This window comes from Acipenser ruthenus, chromosome 33 (genome assembly GCF_902713425.1).
Source record: "Acipenser ruthenus chromosome 33, fAciRut3.2 maternal haplotype, whole genome shotgun sequence".
In the NCBI taxonomy this organism is placed as follows: domain Eukaryota; kingdom Metazoa; phylum Chordata; class Actinopteri; order Acipenseriformes; family Acipenseridae; genus Acipenser; species Acipenser ruthenus.
This window is the reverse complement of record NC_081221.1, coordinates 11,741,911-11,765,555: the sequence shown is the minus strand read 5'-3', so window position 1 is coordinate 11,765,555 and position 23,645 is coordinate 11,741,911. Positions and strand designations below refer to the sequence as shown.

At 41.6% G+C, this 23,645-nt stretch overlaps 1 protein-coding gene across 6 annotated transcripts; it reads right to left on the bottom strand.

Annotated features, from left to right (window-relative positions):
• On the bottom strand, positions 1-19,794 carry LOC117433417 (glycoprotein-N-acetylgalactosamine 3-beta-galactosyltransferase 1-like). Of its 6 annotated transcripts, none has more exons than XM_059006614.1 (6): positions 19,680-19,794; positions 18,455-18,536; positions 10,512-10,569; positions 3,805-4,001; positions 1,406-2,055; positions 1-404 (listed from the first exon to the last, which is right to left on the bottom strand). In XM_059006614.1, exons 4-6 carry the CDS (start codon positions 3,983-3,985, stop codon positions 258-260), a joined length of 978 nt encoding a protein of 325 aa, XP_058862597.1. In that variant the 5' UTR covers positions 3,986-4,001; positions 10,512-10,569; positions 18,455-18,536; positions 19,680-19,794; the 3' UTR covers positions 1-257. The 6 variants fall into 6 exon arrangements, with proteins under 6 accessions (XP_058862597.1, XP_058862593.1, XP_033911560.1 ...); XM_059006610.1 differs by lacking the exon at positions 19,680-19,794 and adding an exon at positions 18,646-19,519; XM_034055669.3 differs by lacking the exon at positions 10,512-10,569.
• Positions 19,795-23,645: the final 3,851 nt, after the last annotated feature.

Below are 23,645 nucleotides of genomic sequence, written 5' to 3'. Positions count from 1 at the left end.
TTTGCATTGTTCAAAATATTTTATTGCTGTCTGAAAATGTGCCTTTGCACTGGCTTCAAAACAGGGAGACATGCCAATATCTTACAGCATTTACAATAAAAGGTGGAGATTTACAAGGCTTTTTCTCCAATACAAAGCATGAATCAAAATATAACAGACCATGATATTGCTGTGATACAGTCCTTTGAGAAGTACTGGAGTGCACTGTAGTACTAGCTCCTCGTGCCCTCGTTCAAGCCCCTTGGCTGCAAGCTGTATCAATGAGCTGGCACTGAGAAGTCAGTGTTGTCTCTGTGCTGGTAGCCGACGGCTCGAAGGTGGTAGATGTAATATTCCAGCGTGTGCATGTAGACGGGGTCCACATAGTGGAAGGAGATGGAGAGGTCGGAGCAGCAATTCGGCCCCTGCACAGAGAACAAGAGCTTTCATTACACACAAGTCCTGAGCTCAAACCAGGATCAGCCCCTCCCTCCCTCCCTCCCAGTCCCCTGGCTCAAACCAGGATCAGCCCCTTAGCTCTAAACACTAAGCCACACTGCCTCCCTCCCAGCCCCTTAGCTCTAAACACTAGGTGCTGCTATGTAGAGCCAGGCTTCAACACCACATCTATTGTTTTAAGGCAAATACAAATAAAAGGCTATTTTATCTGCTGCCAAGCAACCAGTAAAAGGGAGAAAAGGAACAGGTGCAGGGAAATACAGGACTGTGCACACTTGTGCCAATAACTGTGTTACGGAAATGGCATCTGTTTGTAAAAAATACAATTCACATCTTCCTGTGGATTTCAGTCATGATGGGCAAGACAGTAGATTGAGGCTTTCCGTATCCAAAACTGTGCACATGAAGCTTCACTATGAGGACTAAGGGGTTGCTCTACCTATACCTCGACGGCAAAAGCCACTTCTGGATTTTATTAGAATATTTTACAGCACCAAGGATCCACTACTTAGTTTGATAACCATGGATAGGCTGATGCAATCCAGGGTGATTTCCCCCAGTGCTGTAAAATGCTCTAAAAAGAGCTGTGGCTTGTCAGGGCATGGTAGAGTTCAATCAAACCAACCCAAAGTACCATTTCAAAACATACAAGTCTATTTAAGGTTAGTTATGTGCATAATTTAGTAACGTTCCTTTTAAAATGTACTTTCAAAGTGTGGCTTGACTGTTCATTGGAATCCACCTCCAGTCCTCAAACAGTACAGTACAGTCCAGTCCAGTACACCCCACCCCAATCCCCTTTCCCATTTCCAATAGGTTTAAACCAAATGCTGATCCTGGGTTGAAAACCACTGACCAAGACAAATGACATTAGTACCATTTTAAAGCTTGCTTCAGGGGTTTTCCAGCAACATAAAAAATGACGCAAGCCACTGAGCTGGAGGAGACAACCAAGGAGAGAACTCACGTTGGGAGTGTTGTAGTAGTTGTAGCTCCAGTACCAGTGGCTGGCCGGCAGGGAGCCTGGGATGAGCAGGTGGTCTGGAGGGAAGGGGTGGAAGCTCTCCCTGTGCAGCTGGTCTCGGGAATCTCCTGCTGGGACCCCCACTTTCTCCAGACACCTCCCCAGAGCCAGGTCCTCCACAGAGGAGGTGTGGGTGCATGTGCCGTCCCGCAGGCCCCCCACGTAGCGCTGCAGGGCCTCCCTGCTCAGCACGTAGCCCGCCCCTCCGCTCATGTAGCCCTGCTTGAGATAGGGGCTGAAGCGCCGGCCCAGGTACACCGGGTCCTGGGGGTCGTGCTTGGACAGCAGCCGCCGAAGGTTCTCCATCACCACGTAGCTGTCGTCGTCAGCCTTGAGGAACCAGTCTGCGTGCTGCAGGTAGCGGTCATGCAGCAGGGTGAAGGCAGCCATGGTCTTGCGGTACAGCTGGCTGCGCCCCTCCGAGGTGTTCAGGCCCAGGGCAGGGAATGAGGGGTCGGACACGGAGCTCATGAAGAGGAGCTCGTCGCAGCGGCGCCCCCAGGTGGTCTTGATGTGCCGCGCCTTGGATTGGAGGGACTGCGGCGAGGTCATCACCCAGCACAGGATTCGCACCCCAGAGTCAGGGGATGGGTCTGAGAGAGAGAGAGAGAGAGAGAGAGAGAGAGAGAGAGAGAGAGAGAGAGAGAGAATCCGTGAGGAAATCTCAGATTGTTTTTTTACTCCTGTGGAAATTTGACATGAATCCAATGCAGACAAAAAGAAAGCGAACGCAGGATTTGCCAAGGTTTGCAGTTTCGGTTCTGTGGATGAAGTTTACTGCCTCTTTGGTCCATTGAAACAAGAGCGCGAGTTACACACAGATTCCATCCAGAAGATTTTCCTTTGACGCAAAGGGCCTTAGATGCTTGTGAAACTCTAGGAATTCCCTGTATTCTTATCCTCGATCAACTCAAATGTGTTCCTCGATTTCTAACAAGCACGCCAGGGACATTCACCCCCCTCCAGGACTCGAAATAAACAATTATAGCCATCAGTAACATGAAGACGTATATCCCCATGACTAGGGCTGATTCATTCTGTCACACAACTTTATTATCATTTCATTATAATGCTGCTCAATAACAGCTACCATAGTACAACATATTATCGTCTCCATAGCTCTCCTAAATGTAATACGGTCATTTGTAAATCGATGACTATTTTGGAAATGTTTTTTTAGGAAACTGTCAGACACAGAATACAAGTTTCAATTATTATTATTATTTGTTTATTTAGCAGACGCCTTTATCCAAGGCGACTTACAGAGACTAGGGTGTGTGAACTATGCATCAGCTGCAGAGTCACTTACAATTACGTCTCACCCGAAAGACGGAGCACAAGGAGGTTAAGTGACTTGCTCAGGGTCACACAATGAGTCAGTGGCTGAGGTGGGATTTGAACCGGGGACCTCCTGGTTACAAGCCCTTTTCTTTAACCACTGGACCACACAGCCTGCTATGTCTCCAAGGACTGTCACGCGGGACAGCCAACTTATTGGAAGCTTGTTTTTGTTTGCATACTGTACGTCTTAGGGTTAATACATTCTGCGTTCAGTCTCATGTATCAATCATGGTATGTACTGTATCCTTACACCCCTAACTATGACCTACATCTAACATACAGTACAGAATCTGATTCTGCAATTATTTCTCTTAAAGAATGTCTAAACTGATGGAAAAGCTTCTCTCCATGTAAAATATATTAGTGTGACTCCATATACCTACAGACTGACACACAATTATTTAAGGTATAAAACTTCCTTGTCTGGACAGTTTTGGAAGGGTACCAGGAGAGCCGATCTCTGTGTTTAAACACTGAGGAATGGTGTTTGTTTAACAGCCTGGGCTGACGCATCTAAACCCAGCTTCTGCGTATTTCAATTTCAAAATGTAAAGACTAAATATTTGAGCAAGGGGTAGGTACTCCGTACAGCATTCCTTTTAAATGAAAGTTAGTTTGCCTAGCCAGGTTTCGATTACAATGGTACAGCAAAGGGCTCTAGATAAAAAGGCATTTTATCAGCTATATTGTAACCAGGCAGTTCATTAAATCTAATTTTATAAGCCAGACTTTGGCCAAAATTGACGTTACTGTCTTCCACGCTTTGCCATGTTATTGATACAGTACCTGAAAGCGATAGTTCAAAACTGCTTCACAAGATTTATAACAAGTGGAATTGTGTAAATATTTTTCAGCAGTTGGATTATAAGTGCAAAGATAAGAACATGAAAAAGAGTGAATATCTGTATCAGAGTTTAGCGTATTATAGCCAAATGCAAGCCGAGACATCCCCAGTTTTTTAAAAGAGCCCCACAGTTGGTGACTGAGCCAGCAGCGGGTACCTGCAGTGGTGTTTCTCAATGGCTGGTGATACTGAAGGTCGTGCTGGTGTCCGGAAGAGTACAGCGTCATCGGCTGTGCCATCTGCAGCCTCACCTTGCCAACAGCATAATAAAACAGCAAGCACCCCATCACACCCCCGCAGGCAAACATGAACATGGAGACCATAGACCGAGACAGCATCTTCAAACAGTGCGGCCTGCAAAATACACCGAGACACAAACGGAGAGTCATAACATACAGTCAAAGAGACATCATCTTACCAAGCTCCGGAACCCTGTGGAGGTCATAAGAACATAAGAAAGTTTACAAACGAGAGGCCACTCGGCCCATCTTGCTCTTTTTGTTGTTAGTAGCTTATTGATCCCATAATCTCATCAAGCAGCTTCTTGAAGGATCCCAGGGTGCCAGCCTCAACAACATTACTGGGGAGTTGGTTCCAGACCCTCACAATTCTCTCTGTAAAAAAGTGCCTCCTATTTTCTGTTCTGAATGCCCCTTTATCTAATCACCATTTGTGACGCCTGGTCCGTGTTTTTTTCAGGTCGAAAAAGTCCCTTGGGTCGACACTGTCAATACCTTTTAGAATTTTGAATGCTTGAATCAGATCACTGCGTAGTCTTCTTTGTTCAAGACTGAATAGATTCAATTCTTTTAGCCTGTCGGCATACGACATGCCTTTTAAACCTGGGATAATTCTGGTCGCTCTTCTGTGCACTCTTTCTAGAGCAGCAATATCCTTGCAGGACTCAGCATGGGAAGTGTTTGCCTGACCAGTACATGTAACTGAAGCAGGAGCACCTTGTAACTAGCTTGGGGAAACCTGTCTAACTGATAACCTGAACTGTGTAATGGGTGCTGCAGGACATCAGTTTAGTAATCTCCCAGAGAGCTTACAGGGAGAGTTAGTCTTCAAAAGAATAAGATGGTGTCAACATAAAAAAAGGATTCAGAGCACAATTTTGCATGTTTTTTAATCTGTTAAATCGACTCAAATTCGGCTCTATATTACTTAGATCTTGTAAAAACTAACCAGATTTTGCGACTAGGTCATTCCGTGTCAACTCAACCAGAGCTTCCCACCATAGATTTTTGCTTTGATTTTGTGTAGTGGAAGATACAGGTCAGGTATGAAACCAGGCCAAATATTTCAGCTCAATGATGAAGAGTTGCTGAGATACACCCCCTTTTGAAGGACTTGTGGTGAAATAACTGATTTGGTAATCTGTCTCTTTCACAGTTTAATAATCTTCTGCCCAGGTGGGGCACCACCACTACATAAAAAAAATCAGTTGACAGCAAGTCACAATCCATCACAAGACTCATTCAAAAACATGTCATAAAACCGATATCTGTTCTGCCCATATCATTTTAAGTCAGATTTCAATAACATTGTGTCACACGCAGTTGTACCTGTAATTTAGATGGAGATCGATTACCAAGTCAGTTATTTCACAAGTCCTTCAAACTCTCATCTATAACCCATGAATGCATGTTTCAGAACTTTGCAAGAATCCATTTTTAAAGATGGCAACAGTACCTCTTGTAGCCCTATGACAAACCATTTGCATATAAAGATTATACATATTTTAGTTCGAAAGATTTATTTACTTATACACATTTTATGGTTTCTCTTGGTTTAAACTCCAACTATGTGCTAATATTGTACAATATAACCCAAAACATAAAAGAGTGTTCATGTTTGTACATTTATTAAACTGTGAAGGAGACAGATTACCAAGTCAATTATTTTACCACAAGTCCGTCAAATCCTCATCTATAAGCCCACCAAAGGTCAGTTTGTTAGCTCGTGCCCCACAAGGGGTTTCAGCCCTTCAAAGATGGGGCTTTTTTTGATACTTTCATCATGAAGCCTTTTTGTGGGGTCATTAAAATCAGACAGTAAATTAGGTAGACAGTAGCAGATCTGCATACAGAAAGTCAGTTAAATTATGAGCACACCTAAGCAATTTGAAAAAGTGATATCTCTTCTACATGCACTTAATCACGCAGGAATTTGAAAATTGGCCAATTTTTCAATTTTAAGGCCCCCAGCAACACAGAAATACTAAAGCAGAGGTACTTATTTTGCATGGATTCTACAGAAGACCTCCCTGGCTATCTGTACAGAAGCATTCACAGGGCTACTGATATTCAAAATATCATTTTTAGATCCTCAAAATCACTCCAAAATGAGACGCATTTCAAGTAAGACTACCCACCCCAAAAGGGGGTGTATCTCAGCAAATCATCATTGAGCTGAAATATTTGGCCTGGTTTTATACCTGACCTGTATCTTCCACTACACAACATATAAGCAAAATCAAAACCATGATGTGGGATTTTCCTGGATTTTGACTGAGTTGACACAGAAGAACCCCACTGCTGTTCCCACACTTCAGTGTAAAACGATGGAGAAGAACGTGCTTGCTGTTGGCTATGAGAAGACTGGGCAACGTGTGTTCTCTCCTTTTGAGGACAACATCTGAAACACTGTCCTCACAAAGAGAGTAATACTGAAAACTCTACCATGTGTTGACATCCTCCTAGCAGCTGAGGAGTTAATAAAGCTGACATCAGCACAAAACCTGTACTTACCGCTCAAGGCGTTGCATTCCAACACTTACAAGAAATGCTTCTCCTCAAAATATGCACTGCTTAAAAAGTGGAAGTCTCATTCTAAAGCATCCAATCACAAATACAATATCTGCATGACCTCTTGCCTTGGCCCTGTCTGTATAGGTATCTTCGTGCTCCGAGCGATAAACTCCCATTAACAAACACTACTGTAATCAATGTAATACAGAGAATTATACTTAGTACTACTGCTGCCTCCAAGGGTTTAATAGTCAATCTCTTTTTTTGGTTTTATGTTTAAACCTGTGATTGCAGAGGGCAAGTGCGCTTTGCCTATAAGCTTGAGTGTCTATTGGCCGGATTGTGGGCAATAACCCAAACTATTTTTGGTCATGTGACACTATTAGCCAATAGGGTTGCAGGTTTAAGTCTAAGGGTTTAACAACAATATTGCATTGATATTAAAAGGGTTCAGCTGCACTTACAGATGTGCAATAAGGCTTGGCATATCAGGACCTAATTAAGCTACAAACACAAACAACACCAACAGTATACAAATAGCAAGGAACTGCTCAGAACAATAATTCATCTGCTAGTTGCCAAGTTACTTCTTGCAGGTTTTATGCCAATAACATGGTTTAATTGCTTTCAGAAAAATCCCCTTGCCTCTCTGCTAAATAGAGCCCTTTGTGTCACTGAAACTGCAGTGCTGCATTCTCCTGTTCAGTTTTATACCAAAATCGGATTCCTGGGGGCCTACTCACAAATTCTTCTACAGTTTACTCACCTAGAAACCACTGCCCCGCTCTGCCAGCAGAATAAACTGCTCCAAACAGTTTGAACTTCTTCTTCCTTAGTTTTCTTCCACTGTTCTGCTTTGTTTTTAACTCTGACCATGTCAGATGACAGCTAACACCAAGTTTGCTCTGTTAATATCAACAGGGACCCATTAAGTAACCCATATATTACTGTGAGGCAGACAGACTCCGACACGTTCAGCTTGTTCGATATGGAACAGGAACAGGTTTTAGTCTTTTTGCAAAATCATTTAGTTCCATTCCTGTTCGCATCATGGCTGACAGCGATTTGGGGATGCTGTTTGTGCTTTGTGATGATCCCCCCCCCCAGACAGAACGTTTCAAGCAGTATTTATATCATATTTTAAATTAACATCTTCAGCAAATGGTGACGCATTCAATAGAATTTGCTTGTGTGATTGTGATGCAATTCAGCACATTTTTGGCAGCGACACAATTAAAAAAAAAATAAATAAATAAAATACTAATACTTCTGATTGGTTTATATTTTTTTTGCCAGTATTTTCTCAAACAAAATAGCATTTTTTAATAACTTTTTTCTTTTTTTTTTTTTTTTTTTTTAATTGAAACAAATGGGTAGAAACTTTGAACTTAAAAACGTAAACAAATCAAGCGCAGAGACATCATCATATTTGTTCAGTAATTGTATTTCTTATTTGCTCCTGTCTTGGGAAAATTACTCTTTGCTTTCTGTTTAAACTCTTATGTCTGAGGTGCCAATACGATAAGCAGAAAAAGAGTTATCAAGTAATATGTGTTTTGACTTTAAAAAGTATTATAAATATTATGTAGAAATAAAATGTAAAGATGTGTTTGTGGTTTCAGCTGACTAGACTTGGGGGAGCTTGCATATTCAACTGATGTTGCATCAGCCATGTAAGGACCAATCAGTATGTTTGTAAAGGACCAACGTCCCATAGCAACTGACTCAACAAACCAGTAACCAATAGAAGAAGTTGGTAAACAGGACACAAGATAAACCACAAGTCTAGTCTGACTGACTACAGGTATTGAGACAGCCTGCTTGCATGTAGGACGAAGTTGTTTTTACTGTATATGAGTTAAGCTTCTGTGATTGGCTCGCAATAACTGTAGGTTGCGAGGTATATATTACGTTTACTGGCTCTGCGCAGGCAGAACTCTGCTCGATGTTTGTCTAGCACCACGTGTGCTGAGAGCGTTCTCTGGTTTGCAAACTATTAAACTCATTTACTCAACTTGTCTCTACTCTACTGAGTCTCTGTTCCGGGGTCTGCCAACTTGTTTTTACCATCGGAGCATGCGCATTGAACAGTTTTACATCACTGGAATGGCGAGGAAGGGCGCTCGGACCAGAAACACGCTCGGTATGGTTTTCCATGCAAGTTTCAAATAAAATGTCACTGCAAGTAAAAAATAAAACCACCTCTAGCGAGCGAGCTTAATCCGTTTTGCCACAGCGTTTGACGCATATATTTTCTTATTTGCATAAGTTTTACCGAGCTGAAAAGTTGGATGGAGTGCTCTCCTTTCTGTAGATCTAATGTAATTGTGTATGCAAATGATCTCGATTGATCCATGTGAAAATGTGTAGATTAATTAGCACCTCTATATAAGAGAGAGGGCAAGAGACAGAAAGAGAGAGAGAGAGAGTGTGAGACCAGACAGGAAGCAATAACAGAGCAAGCAATGAGCACAGAGAGAGCTGTTTTCACAGACTGTACTGTTGGCGAGCTTGGGCAGACTTGAAGCACAGCCCTTGTGTTGTGCTGGTACAGGTAACGTGACGACCGGTGTAGGCATCATTATTATCAGTTCTCTCTCCCTTTCACTCTCTCTCGTATATGTCTGGTGACTGATTATTGGCTGTGTCTCAGTTTGCTATTTTATCATTAATTACTACTGTGGCAGTGGATCTTAATTATTAGCATTTAAGTTTGTTTTCTAGTGTAATCTTATTTCTGAGATTAGAGTTTTGCTAGGCTATTTTTAATATGGTATAAACTGATTGATAATTACTAACTTATAAAGCTAGCCCTTGTTTCATGTCTGTTTTATTTCTTTGTTGATTTGTTTATTATTCTCTTGAGTGAATAATAAACCAGTGTTTTTGTTTCTTTATAGTTTAATATAGTGTTTCACTGTTCATACTTTTCATAGTCGTGTGAATTGTTTTAAAGGGGCTTGATTGGTTTCTATAGCTTGTTGGTTTAAGAACAAGTTGTATTTGCTGTAGCTGGTTTGTGAGAATATATTATACTAGAGATAGCAAGTGTAAAGAGATCTCTCAGGCACTTTAGTGACTGTATGTGTATTGTTTTTATAGTGTGGTGTGAACGCCTTTCTTCATTCCATCCCTCTATCAATAGGCTCCTCTGCAGCCCTTCACTTTGTCACTTTATTTTTCGCTTCATTACATTCTTCCGTTGTTTGTTCTTCCCCTTCCCTTTATCACCCATTAGTTCCCAGGGTTCCGGGTGGTGGCAGCGACACGTTACTGAAGTTAGAGCTACCCAGTGTGCTTCCCCTCCCCCAGTAGTCTGGAGGTAGGGTGCGTCACTGCTAGGTTAGTGTGATCCAGTGTCCTCCCCCAGTAGTCTGGAGGTAGGGTGCGTCACTGCTAGGTTAGTGTGATCCAGTGTCCTCCCCCAGTAGTCTGGAGCTAGGGTGCGTCACTGCTAGGTTAGTGTGATCCAGTGTCCTCCCCCAGTAGTCTGGAGGTAGGTTGCGTCACTGCTAGGTTAGTGTGATCCAGTGTCCTCCCCCAGTAGTCTGGAGGTAGGGTGCGTCACTGCTAGGTTAGTGTGATCCAGTGTCCTACCCCAGTAGTCTGGAGGTAGGGTGCGTCACTGCTAGGTTAGTGTGATCCAGTGTCCTCCCCCAGTAGTCTGGAGGTAGGGTGCGTCACTGCTAGGTTAGTGTGATCCAGTGTCCTCCCCCAGTAGTCAGGTGGGAGATGAACCTTGTATCTAAGGTCAAGTAGAGTCCAAGGAGGGGTCCGTTACAGTACAGCTATGGCCAAAAAGGTTTGCATCTCCATACAGAATTAAATAATTTTGCTTCAGGAGTCCTGCTAAATAATGTAACTTTGTTAACATATTGTTTACATACCACTTTGTAGATTTCGATACCTAACAATTTTATTTATTTATTTTTTTTAATTTGTATTAATTTTGAATACTGTACTAGGCTTCTTTGTGATTGTGGGGAAACTGCTCCCAAACTTCAACACAACATAATAAAAATAACCGCGCATTATTTATTTCTTAACATGTTCCTGTTCAAAGCCTGTCTGGGACAGTCGCTTTGTAATAGAATGTTATTCATTTACTTACCTGTTCTGGCTGTTGTGGGCAGCGTCGTATTTTGTCCTGGGCTGGAGCGGTGAAGAGACTGTATGAGGGGGAAAAAAGAGGTTACTTTCTCATGTTATAAAAATATATATATATTTTTGGAATATTGTGCACAATATTTTAATAGCGGGGGGGGGGGAGAGAAAATCAGTCCATTTTTGTGGGATTAGGTCAAACTCTTCCTTTGTCAGGACTTTTTCAAAGTGCTTTGCTAGTGCAACTACCTCATCATAGCCAGAGGTAGCCAGCTTCTCTCGGTTATGTGGCAGCAGAGATGTGTGAAACACACTGAAGCTAGACAGGGGCCTTTGGGTGAAGCTCCACAATCTCTCATCCATGTACTTCAGTGCGTTATCAATTATTTTAGTGAAGTCTGACTTTCATGGTCAACAATCTGCTTTACTGTCAGGAGCATTCTCAGAGACTTGTCTGTGTAGTTGTTTATCATTGGTCAGCTGGACATTTTTGTATATCGCCTCACCCTGGTCACCCAAAACACAAATACACCCATTACACTTCAGCCATCAACACCAGGCAGAAGGATATCTACATCATCAGATGGAAAAAAAGCAAATGGATAGAGATTCAAATGGATCGCATTAGTTTACTGTAATGCTACATCTTAGTTGGTGCTTATCTTGACGAGAGCCAAGTTCAAATCAGCATGAAGTTTTAACTCTCATGTAATGGAAATCATGAAGATCTGGATACGTCCAGTGACTGCTGTGAATAGTGCAGCTGGCAATAAAGGAAAGACCTTGTGACAGCATGGAGAGACAGATGACAGGAGGAAAGAGACCCCATTGGGGCTGGCAAGGGTTAGCTACCCTTGTCAGCAGTATCCAGCTCTGTGTTTTCAAAGGTAAATGGAATGCTTGAGACACCTGCCCAAGGCTTCTAAGAAATTAAAGAGAAAAATACCCCTAGAGTCTGCGAGAGCAGGGGCAGAAGATGACTCAACATTGGACAACACGGTTAACGACTTAGGAATGGAAACGGACATGAGAATGGAGAGTACTTCACAAAAGACTTAGTCAAGATCTGCAGTTAGCAAAGACATGGAACTCCAGGTTTGTGTCTGCGGCTGGAGCAAGGCGACAGGTCAGGAGTTTGAAGATTCATCAAGGGAGAATGAAATGCTTGAGGGAGAAGGGACAAGGGCCTCGCATCGATCAGTACTTCTTACTAAGTCACTCAAGTCAGTCGAATGAAATCCAGTGACAGGAAGCAAACCACAGTTCGCAGGATATCAGCACCCCTGTCATAGACGTAAGGAGGACTTGCATGGATACAGTTAGTGATGAACCTAATGATCCTTGTGAACCCGGTCAGATGAACCAGCGTAAGAGAGAAAAGAACCTCAACGGGCACAAGCCTGCAGTTCAATGGCCAAGAGCTTGTGAGAAAACTGCATGGGACACAGTAAACACAGATCTCTGTTTTGCGCTGGAAAGGTTTAGTGGAACAGTTGAAAAGAAGCTGGATAAATTTGGGGACATCATCTACGCATATGGAAGCGAAAGGTTTGGAGTTGAAAAAAGGAAGGAAAAAGTACAAATTATTCCTGGAAAGTCTAGACGACAGCAGGAGATTGAACGCTTAGTTAGAGAAAGGAGACAGCTGAGGAAGCAATGGAGAAGAGCAGAACAAAGTCAGAAGGAGGGACTCAATCTCTTACAAAGGGTCATAAAAGATAAGCTTGCAACATTGCGCAGAGCTGACCGCCTACGGAAACGCTACAAAAAGAAGGAGCGTGCGAGAACAACTTTTATAAAGACCCATTCAAATTTGTAAAGAAGTTATTCACCAGTGAGAAAAATGGCACTCTAAAATCATCTAAGTTTGAGCTGGAGAGATATTTGGAGGAAATACATACAGATTCAAAAAGGCAAGAGCCTATGTCAATTCCTTCAGACATCCCACCTATCAATCCACCAGAATACCAAATGGAGGACTGTGCACCTAAGTGGAAAGAAGTAGAGCAAGCTGTGAAAAAAGCAAGGGCTTCATCATCTCCAGGGCCTAATGGAGTTCCGTACAGAGTGTACAAGAGTGCTTCAGGAGTTCTACGAATCCTGTGGAAATCGATGAAAATGGCATGGGAAAAACAGGTTGTACCAGGAGCATGGCGCCGAGCAGGTGGAGTCTTTCTACCTAAAGAAAAAGATTTTATGAGCATCAGGTCAGTTTTGTCCTATTTCCCTATTAAACGTAGAAGGCAAGATTTTCTTCAGCATTACTGCTCAGAGAATGTCAACATACTTATTAAAGAACTGCTTAATTGACACTTCAGTACAAAAAGCGGGCACTCCAGGTTTCCCAGGATGCTTAGAACAGATCAGCTTGATCTGGCAACAAATTTAATCAGCTATAAAGGAGAGGATCGAGCTCCATGTGACATTTCTGGATTTGGCTAATGTGTTCTTAAGTTCAACGCCGTTTACACAAACCGGCAAATTTATTCAAAGCTAGTTCTTCCTTGGCAGTATTATAGCAGTGTGGCGTAGTGGTTAGGGCTCTGGACTCCTGACCGGAGGGTCTTGGGTTCAATCCCAGGTGGGGGACACTGCTGCTGTACCCTTGAGCAAGGTTACTGGAGCAACCTAGATTGCTCCAGTAAACACCCAACTGTATAAATGGGTAACTGTATGTAAAAATAGTGTAAAAAATAATGTAATTGTATGTAAAAACAATGTGATATCTTGTAACAATTGTAAGTCGCCCTGGATAAGGGCGTCTGCTAAGAAATAAATAATAATAATAATAATAACTTCTTGCTGAGGCAATGTCATTTTATCAGGAACTTGGGAAGCTTCATGAGTCTTGACTGCCTCTCTCTTTGTGATGGAGACAATGGCTTGGTTTACATGCTGGGAAAATGTCATGACTTGTCTACTGTCATGACTTATTTAAGGTGGTACGGCTGGACTACAATTTTAGATAGTTTTGATTTTATGTTTGAATACAAATGTAAATTAATTATACAAAAATCAAATACAACATGAAGTTTCAAAGCAGGAATTGTTAAATGAAATATAGACCAAAACTATCAAATTGCAATTCAGCTGTACCACCTTAAATAAGTCATGACATTTTTCTAACATGCAAACCATGCCAATGTCGTCTGTACTTTCACTGAAGCAGGCCTTGAATCTGGGGGTCAAGAAAACACCCAACATCTAATGTTCTTGTCACATTTTCTCTTGAATATCTTTCAATAAGGTCATTCCTGATTAGAGCCTTCATCCTCTTAGCCAGCTCACTATCATTGGCTGCTTCTTTCAGCACATCATTGGTTAAGTGATGGAGGACAGGCTTCAGGGCTCAGACGGTAATGTAGTTTTCTGCAGCCAGAGAATCTGTGAAAGCATTCAGCGGTTCCAGAACTTTACAAAGGTCTTCCAAGGTAGAAATACATGTTGCCTTTAGACTCAAGAGCCGTGTGCTCTGAACAGACAACAGAGTAGCACCCACAGCTTGATGTTACTTTATGAATCTAGATACCATAGAGCAACATCAAGTGTGATTAAAGTTTTGGACAACACTTCGGCATGCTCCGACTGCCCCAACTGCTCTGTCAATTGTTAAGGCTTTTCCAACTGCAAGGTTAAGGTTATGTCCAAAGCAGCTAAGCCATGTTAAATTATTATTATTATTTATTTATTTATTTATTTATTAGCAGACACCCTTATCCAGGGCGACTTACAATTGTTACAAGATATCACATTATTTTTACACACAATTACATAATTTTTTACACATATTTACATGCAATTACCCATTTATACAGTTGGGTTTTTACTGGAGCAGGCTAGGTAAAGTACCTTGCTCAAGGGTACAGCAGCAGTGTACCCAAGATCCTCCGGTCAAGAGTCCAGAGCCCCTAACCACTACTCCACACTGCTGCCCTATCTGAAGGCTTTCTTCATATTAGCCGTGTTATTGGTGGTGACAACTAACGCTGGACATTTCCAGCTTCCACTCCAAAAGGAGCGTCTCAAATATATTTCTGATATTTTCAGCAGTGTGGTCTTGGGGGATAAAAATGGTTTTCAAGGCAAATCTCCCAAGATGGTGAAACGTAATGGACAGTCAGGCTCATGTAAGGATGTCCACTACTACCGGTCCAGAGATCAGTTGTACATGCAAAATACTTTGCTTCAGAGATTGAGCTTTGAACCGGCTTTCTTAAATCAATACATTTGGTATTTCCTTCTCAGAAAAGTATTTTCTAGAAGGTACACTATACTTTGGGTTTAGCTTTGCCATTATCCTGGTTTCTCCACTATTTGAAAAGGCATCAAATCTTTTGCAGCGTTTCGATCCTGTGTGTCTAGAACTGGCCTCCACTAGCTTCTTTCTTCTCTCAAGATGGCTAGGCTGATCAGGACACCTGGGCTGCACTGGACCTGAGCTACCACGTCCTTTACTGGCTGTCTGACCCTGAGAGAGCAAAGACACTATTTTTGTTGTTGTTATTATTATAATAACATTATTTAATAGAAAGTTTAGAAAATATTATATGTCAGTAAATATCACTTAAGATTAAAATATGCAAAAGGTTGTCCTTCAATTATAAAAAAACTTATTTTAAAAATGGTTTGATTATTTTAAAAAAAAGTCTTATGCTAAAGAAATTATTGGCCACTGCAATTATTTATATATACATTAACAAGTGATACTAATTATTTTAGTTAGGGTTTATGCAAGGCAATAAGACAAACAAAAAGTATACATTTGTAAATCAGCTTTTGTGTCAATTTGAAAGCAAAACGTTGCAATCATTTTTTTTTTTAAATTTACTAGGACAGTCTTAAATATACACATTGTTTTCCATTTATCTGAATGCGTGTGAATACTGAAGAAAAGAAGACTACTGCATTTTTAGTTGCACTCGTACGAAAACACACCGGCATAGATTTAGCTAGGGACGGTAGGGACATGTCCCTACCAATGTCAAGGGACCGTTGAATTGTCCCTACCAATAATTTTGATAAATCTGAAACGTCTTTTGTCAAGTCATTTTATCTGCTCCACAAAGGGTTAACTCTCTCAAGCCCCCCGCCCCTCCCCCTTGTTACTCCTCCCTCCTCCAAAAAAACAAACAAAAAAATAACACTAATTTGATTGGCTTAGGCACTTCCATAATGCATCACTGTAATACGGACTCAGTGCGTGGCTGACGTCAGGGACCACCAGAGTGTGTTGTTTTCATTGAAGTGCGAAAGTGCACAAGGACTCGGGAGTGAAATGTAAATCTCTGGGTTTAAAATTTTAAAAAATCTAGTCATTCTTAAAAGGTGTATATTGTGCCACAATTTTCACATTTATTTTAAAAAATAAGAATAAATATAATCAGTTTAATTCGATGTTTGTGTTTGTTGGTTAATGCGTTGTCACCTTATTTCAATCCTCCTCCTTCCTCCCTTTGTAACTAACTTACTCCTTGCTTGATATTTTTGTATCGTGTGTGTAAAAAGCGAACACGAACATATGTATTTGATTGAACGGACAGTGTGACTATCCAGGCGGCTAAATAAATGCACTATATTATGTATGCAGTAATAAAAAATATATATTAAAAAGTCCATTTAAACGGGTCGGGGGACGACGACATATATACAAATAAATTTCAGTGGGGCGTGAGTAAAAAAAGGTTGAGAACCGCTGGCTGGACTCTGTAAAGACGCTCATCTGATGTTGCCGTTTGCCGGTCAGTCTGATAGGAGTGTGAGCCACTGACTGAATGAAAGCCAGGTGCCGGGGCTGAAGGTATTGTCAGGTCATCAGCAACATAGTTTGAGTGAATAAACCTACCGACCTACCTACCTACCTATTACGTTAGCGACCCATTGCTAGCTGCTAACCCCACGTCCTTGGCGGCTAGCTAGCTTGTTTCACAGCTAAATCATTACGTGTGTGTGTGTGAGAGAGAGAGAGAGTGTGTGAGTGTGCGTGAGCATGTTTTGATATCGTCGTCCAACTAATGTTAGCTAATCACTTCAATTTGGCTTTAGGTGACTAAAGCATAATAGCAACCAAAAAAAGAAAGATGGACATAAGAAAGTTTTTTTTACAAAAAGTCAAAGTGTAAGTAGGAAGATGTTATTAAAGTAATAAACACAATTGATAATGATTCTCATAGCAAATGTAAAAATAATTTACTAATTAAGTTAGCAGAGTCATACTTTCTCTCTAAACAGCATGCATCAATTTATCATTTTATCAGACGAGTGAAGCAGTGCAACCTGGTAAAAGCAGTACAGAGGCAGGTGAAGCAACAGGGTCGCAGGTGAGGTCTGTAATGGCTTAGTGATTATAACAGTGAAAGTGTTAGACTCAGTTTTGAGATATATTATTGTTTGAGGCACATTGTGATATAATAGTAGGCTAATGCTGTATAGTAATACTCAGCAAATAAAGTTAGCATAGCCATATATTTCCTCTCTATATGGCATGCATCAATTTATTATTTTATCAGGTGAATGAAGCAGTGCACCCAGATACGAGCAGCAGCACAGACACAGGAGAGGCAGGCAGAGCACGTGAGCGTGCATGTGCTCATGCTTGTAGCGCCAGGGGTATTGGTAGCTTACAGTAAGGCTGGGATAGGTTATAATTCAGGTTATTAGTAATTCTACAGCAGGGATGTCAAACCAGCTTCCAGGAGGGACACTTTATCGTAGTGTTTTAAGTGTATACCAGCCAACTTCATGTCAATCAAATTGTCCTCGATTCATGTCCAGCATTCATTTCAAGCCACCAGAAGTTACCATTTAACAGCTGTCTCCTAAAAAATTTCTTCCCGGGGGGGGGGGGGGGGGCATGCCCCCGAACCCCACTAGCGACCGTGACTCCGCCGCCCTACAAAATTGTGTCCCCACCAATGTTCAAACCAAACCTACGCCCTTGCCAAAACAAACTCAGCAATGATATAAGAATTAGAAGCGGTTATCTTTCAGAAGTGGTCACGTATTCTTCCAGAACAATTTCTATACCTTGAATCAGTGTTTTGTGTAAATGTAAATGTGCCAGGCAGCCACACAGAATCCTCTCCCTCCCCCTCCCCTCTTTAGTTTGTTGCAGTTTACCCAGGGTGTTCTAATGGCTGTGCACACAGCTGTGTATACAAACTTGACCCGAGTAACGCCAGAAAACGGTACGCTGTCAATGCTGTGATTGATTATTACCAACAAGACACACTGCAGGTCACCCACAAAATTGCATATGTTTACAATTTTAGAGAACCCATTTTGTTGCATCAGTTTGTCACATACATTTGCTGAATCATGAAACAAGTGATACTATAAAAGAACTTTAAGGGCCAAACTCAGCATGTGGTACCCGGTTCAGATGGGCGTTTCTTTGTTTTCTGTGCTAAAATCATTTCCACATACCCGGGCAAGCGCACTACACGACGTACCACGTTTTAACGCGTACCACAAAATAACACAATTCGGTCTCCTATAAATTCTATAAGCACGCAAACTAAGAGCTGAACTGACTTCTCTGTCACAGTGTGCAATACGCTCGCTTGAGTGAAGTGCGGATATATCCTCATTTTAAACAACTAAAACGACTATATTTTTAAGACACATCATTTTGATACAGATACTTATTTTTCATATTCGTATAGCTACACGACAACAAAAAAGGTGGCGTTCACTTACCTGCACTTACCTGAATATGTCTTTCTCCTGCCTAAAAAGCAATAGTTATGTACAACTCCGCTTCAGCCCTGTCGGGTCCGTTAAGTCAAAGCTTCCGTTACTGCAGCTCTGAACCGAACATCATTAATCAGGGTGCAAATCGTTTTGTAAATTGGTGCTAAACTCTTTTGAAAGTTTAGCACCACAGAGCCTACTGGTGCTAAATGATCAAACCCCGTCCTGATCAAATCCCACCTCACAACTTCCAGTACAAACCTTCTCTATGTGGAGGAGTGTGGGTGGATCATGTGACAGTGTTTCAGACCCAATGGGAAACTATCATCATCGCCTGTGGTTGCTAAGGAAATAAAAAAAAAATTAATAAAAAAAAAGTAAATAAAATAATAATTTTTTTTTAAAAATGCTACAATAGCATGCAACGATAGGGTAACGCTATAGTTACTGACGTGCCACCGGAGAAGGTGTTGCCATGTTTGATGAGTGGCAGCTCAGGCTCTGATGACGTAGGAGTTGGCCAGTCCCGGACAGCCTCGGCTTGAAGTTCTATTAAGACTGCCCTCAGCTCAAGGTCATATGGAACAGGTTAGCAATTTGCCGATTGGTTCCAATGTTCCATTTTCAGGAACTGCAATGTTTTTTTAAGGAGGCGTAGTAATTATCTCAGTTAAGGCGGAATGTCATTATTTACCTACGACTGATACCGTTTACCACTCCCTTGTGCCTTCACAGCTGTCATTTGTGAGAACGATTGAAATTCTCAGACGGGTCCCCCCTTCACGCTGCTGGAAGTGTTGGCCTGTGTTTCTATGTCTTTATCCTACCCTTGCAACGTTTCTCATTGGATTTATGTAATATCCATTATCCTGTTACTTTTACATTATACCCCAAGACAAACACATTATCCTTGCGCATGTTTTATATAATAGTCTGGTCCAAAAAAGAGTGCACAGCTTTGAGTACTATACATTTAAAACAAAAACAAAATAAAAAAGAGGCGCCTGTTACCGTCTGTCCTAAGTCTGTCCCTAAGTAGTTGAATTATAATCATAGAACTCATCATCACCCATTTCTCTTATTATGCGTACATCCATGACACAGTAATAGCCCCCCCCCCGGCGGCTAATGAATATCTGACTGGTAAAGTGTGTCTAACGAGATTCTGTCAATTATTAGCTTGCGTGGGGAGCTATTTTAATTATCCAAACAGCGGTGGATCTAAACACCACCACCCCATAACACGTCGCATTGCTCTCTGACCTTATTCTCTACCCTGATCTCCATCCATCAAGGGACCAGCATTGTCATTCGTTTACTATGAAATAAATGAATACAAAGCGCAACAGAGTAACTTAAAATGTAATTAACATCGACTATATAATGACATGCTAATAAGTTAAAACACTAATGTGTTATTAAGAAAGCTACACATTTAAAAAGCTTGGCCAATGCAAGACAAAAAAATAAAATAATGAATACTGACCTTCAGCACAGGAAGTGGTAATTAAAGTAATTATAAACCAAGCCCAGCTGTTTAGTTCGATTGCAGGTTTTGCACTGAAGGAGCTGGATCGAGTCTACACTTTTGTATTTCCTGTATGCTTCCAACAGGCATAAGCAATATACTGTTTCTCCACCAGGGGGCAGCTATGTACAAGTTACATATGACCAACTCTGCCTAAGCCCAACATACAGCTACAACTTCCACAAACGCACTGAAGGCATGACTCAGATGTACTGCTTCATATGGATAAGTTATAGGATTTTCTTCAGGTTAATTATGCTTTCTTTGTATTTTATCCATTAAAAACCCTTCTAGGTTAGACTGCTAGCCAGCTCTCTGATATCAGAGTGACACTGATGCTCATTTAAAGGGGATTTCCATTACACGAGAGTAGATGTTAAAACTTCATGCTGATTTGAACTCGGCTCTCGCCAAGATAAGCACCAACTAAGACGTAGCTTTACAGTAAACTAATGTGATCCATATGTGTCTCCATCCATTTGCGTTTCCTTCCATATGATGATGTAGATATCCTTCTGTCTGGTGTTAATGGCTGAAGTGTAATGCTGGCTCCAGGGATCAGCTTATTTTGCCTCCCTGGCGCATCAGCACACACAACGGCTGCGATGCTGGCTCCGGGGATCAACCAAAGTGCGGCCTCCCCAGCGCATCAGCATGACAACCGTCTGGATTGAGCTAAGTAGGGTACATCTCTGGGGTTTTCAAGTGGACACCTTCCATCCTCAGTGTTTCGTCGACTAGCCCACGACACCTCAAGAGGGCTCGACGGTGATTCTGGCGTCCCAGGTAATAAACACAGCTTTAAAAAGGTAAACAAAAACACTTTAAAGGGAGGTCATTTCATGTTTTGCACACCCCTGAATTAAAAAAAAAAAGTTTATTTTATAAATGAAGACCAAAACTGTTTTATTTGTACTACAGTATATATTATACTGCAAATGCATGGTGTTGAGCAACATAGAGCAGGGTTATATGCATGTGTGTACCAGCTTCCTTTGTTACAAATCCTTCTTAAAGTGTTCTGCTCTCTAGCATTGTTTATAAAGAGAACTGCGATGGGGTGTTATTTTGTATGGCCATTGGGGAATGCAAGCCTTCATTATAACTTTGGTTTGTCTGGAATGGTTTTAGAAGCAAAACTTCTAAACAGTTGCACGCTGCTGAACTAGCTTGCCTTAGTTTCTTAGAGGTTTCGCTTCAGAATTTCTGATTTTAGTTGCTAACTGTATGTGTGAAAATCTTGCAGTCATTTGAGGAACCAAATCGAAGTAATTTAGCTTCAATCTTATTGTAACTACTGACCCTTCATTGTTTGAATCACATTGACTTTACATTTTCATGCAGGTGTGTTTACTTTATCTAACTCTAAAGTATCACCAAAAATATTCCAAACTTAATTTACATTGAATTTCTTTGTGTTTACCAGAACAGAACTTTTAAAGAAGTGACAACCAACCCTTTAAAATCCAAACATTACCCCACTATCGTAAGATCTTTTTGTTCTTTAATTAAATGTTCAACACCATGGATTTAAGTACAGTCCTGGTGTTGCCTTATTACTTCCTTGGTTGTAAGTCACACCATAGTCAGAGTGAAGCTTGGACCACAGGAGTGAGGCTAGACCATGCAGGTGATATTAAACCACAGCACAGGAAGTAAAGAAAAAATAAATAAAACAAAAGATCTGCATAATACTGAGTGGACTAATGTTAAAATTGGTTATGCACCCCTTTAAATATGTCCGTACTGTATGTAAAGTCATATACGCCGCGCTGCCACTAGAACCACTTGTCGAGACGCATTCGTCTGATGGCAAAGGCATTCTGTCTCACGTGACGCTGTTGTATGGACACACGCTAGTTCTTGGAGGAGTCCCACTAGCAGTAACCAGTGTATCTCATAGCACACATCTATTTGTCTCGGAAACCGCGTGGTTACTCAGGTTCAAAATTCACCTTTCTGGATGGCAGCTCAGCAAACGGCACCTGCCGAGCAGAACTGTTTACAGAACAAGCTGTTTTAAGGTTTCAGTCTTGGGATAATTCTAAACAAGTGGACTAGCCTCAGAGCAATGTCCCTGGAGAAGGTAACCAGGATCTAGTGCTGCTACTGCTGGAAGTGCAGCTCCTGGTATATTTCTAAGAGATTGGCAGCGTGGTGTATACAGCTCTATACATGTATAATGCAGGCAGAATGAGACCTCTGACTTCTGTTTTCAGTTCAAGTTGTTTGGATTTTTCACTGATATGGTGGACTTGGGAAATAATCATTAAATAAGAGGCAGGATGTATGAGATGTATGATAGGCTTCACCACTTTAGATCTAAGGTTTGCTCTCCAGTGTCTCAATCGCCTCTTTACACCCAGGAGCTCGAGCAGATGTCAGGGAGCTTCCAGCCTCTGAAGGACAAAGGCCAGCCCTGTAGGTGTCCCAGGGAGCTGCCAGCCTCTGGAGGACACAGGCCAGCCCTGCAGGTGTCCACTTCAGCTCAACTGGAGCCAGGCCAGGAGGGTTGCTTTTCTTCTGTCTCCACACCACTTGGTAGCACCAGCGCCAATGCCAAACCTGCACTCCCCTGACTGCATGACTCACCCAGCACATAAAGTGATCATGCCTTTACCAGGGGAGCCTCTCCTGGGAGAGATCATAATAAAACCGCCCTTTAACCTTTCTATACTGTGGACTGTTTAACAATAGTCATAAATAATCCAGGCTGGGGGCTTCAGATCAGATCACTCAAAGAGGAGAAAATACAATTCCAATGCCACCTAAACTCTCAGAAGAAAATTGTAAGTTGCTACTAGCAATGGATTCTGTTTACCTAGAAGTATTCCAAGTCTCATACTGCCCTGTGACTTGTACATGAATAAGCATATATCCACATTGCGGAGGTATGCACAGACAGAGACTGATAGATCCGGGGGGTGAATTCAATCAGAAAGTATAGCTTTATTACAGCGCTATCTTCCAGTTCTGTGGCACTATTCAATCACATTTCCAGAGACAAGAGATTGTGCCACTGCGTTAGCAAAAACAAGTTTGTGTGTTAATATTCAATGAGCCCTTACACAGATACACTCTGGAAAATGAGACAGAATGGTTGCAGAGAACAGGGTAGTAGCAAAGTATACAGGCAGCTTCCAAACACACATAATGTACAGCAAAATCATCCCATCAATACTGTACAGCACAATCATCCCATTAAGACGGTGCCAGTTCGCAAATGGGTCGTCACATTGGCTCTTATGCTCCCAGGGGTGGGGGATGGGAAACAGGCAGAGATTCCTTCTCCTCATTGTGCAACAGCAAACCCTACTGGCCAGACACTGAGCACATTCAAAGTGGATAAAAAGCAGGGCTGATCACTGTTCTCTGGGATCGGTAGCCCCGCCCACCTCTGCTCTGGATTGCTTGGTGTGAAAGCGATTCTGGCTTTAGGCTTGTGAGATCGGAGGACGCTCACACGCCCTCAGGATGTCTGTGCTCTGTGAGGACTCGCTGCGGAGAGGAGAAAAAACATAATTGGACATTCCAAATTGGGGGAAAATAAATAAAAATAATAACTGGTCACTCTAAAAAAAATTAAAAAAATAAATAAATACTGTACAGCACAATCATTCCATTAACACTGTACAGCACAATCATCCCATTAACACTGTAGAGCACAATCATCCCATTAACACTGTAGAGCACAATCATACCATTAAATTGACCTCCTCATAGTACTTTACATTTATTGCATATACAGTACAAAACTGCTGCAATATTGATTTTATTTTTTTAAATCAGCAAGGCTCTTTGCTACTTTATTGTCTGTTCTTTAACCTTTACATCTGTTTCAATGTTCTGGACCTCACCAGTATTTTTCAATTTTCTTTTGATTGAATCTTCCCCACATACAGGCAGATAGATAGATAGACAGAT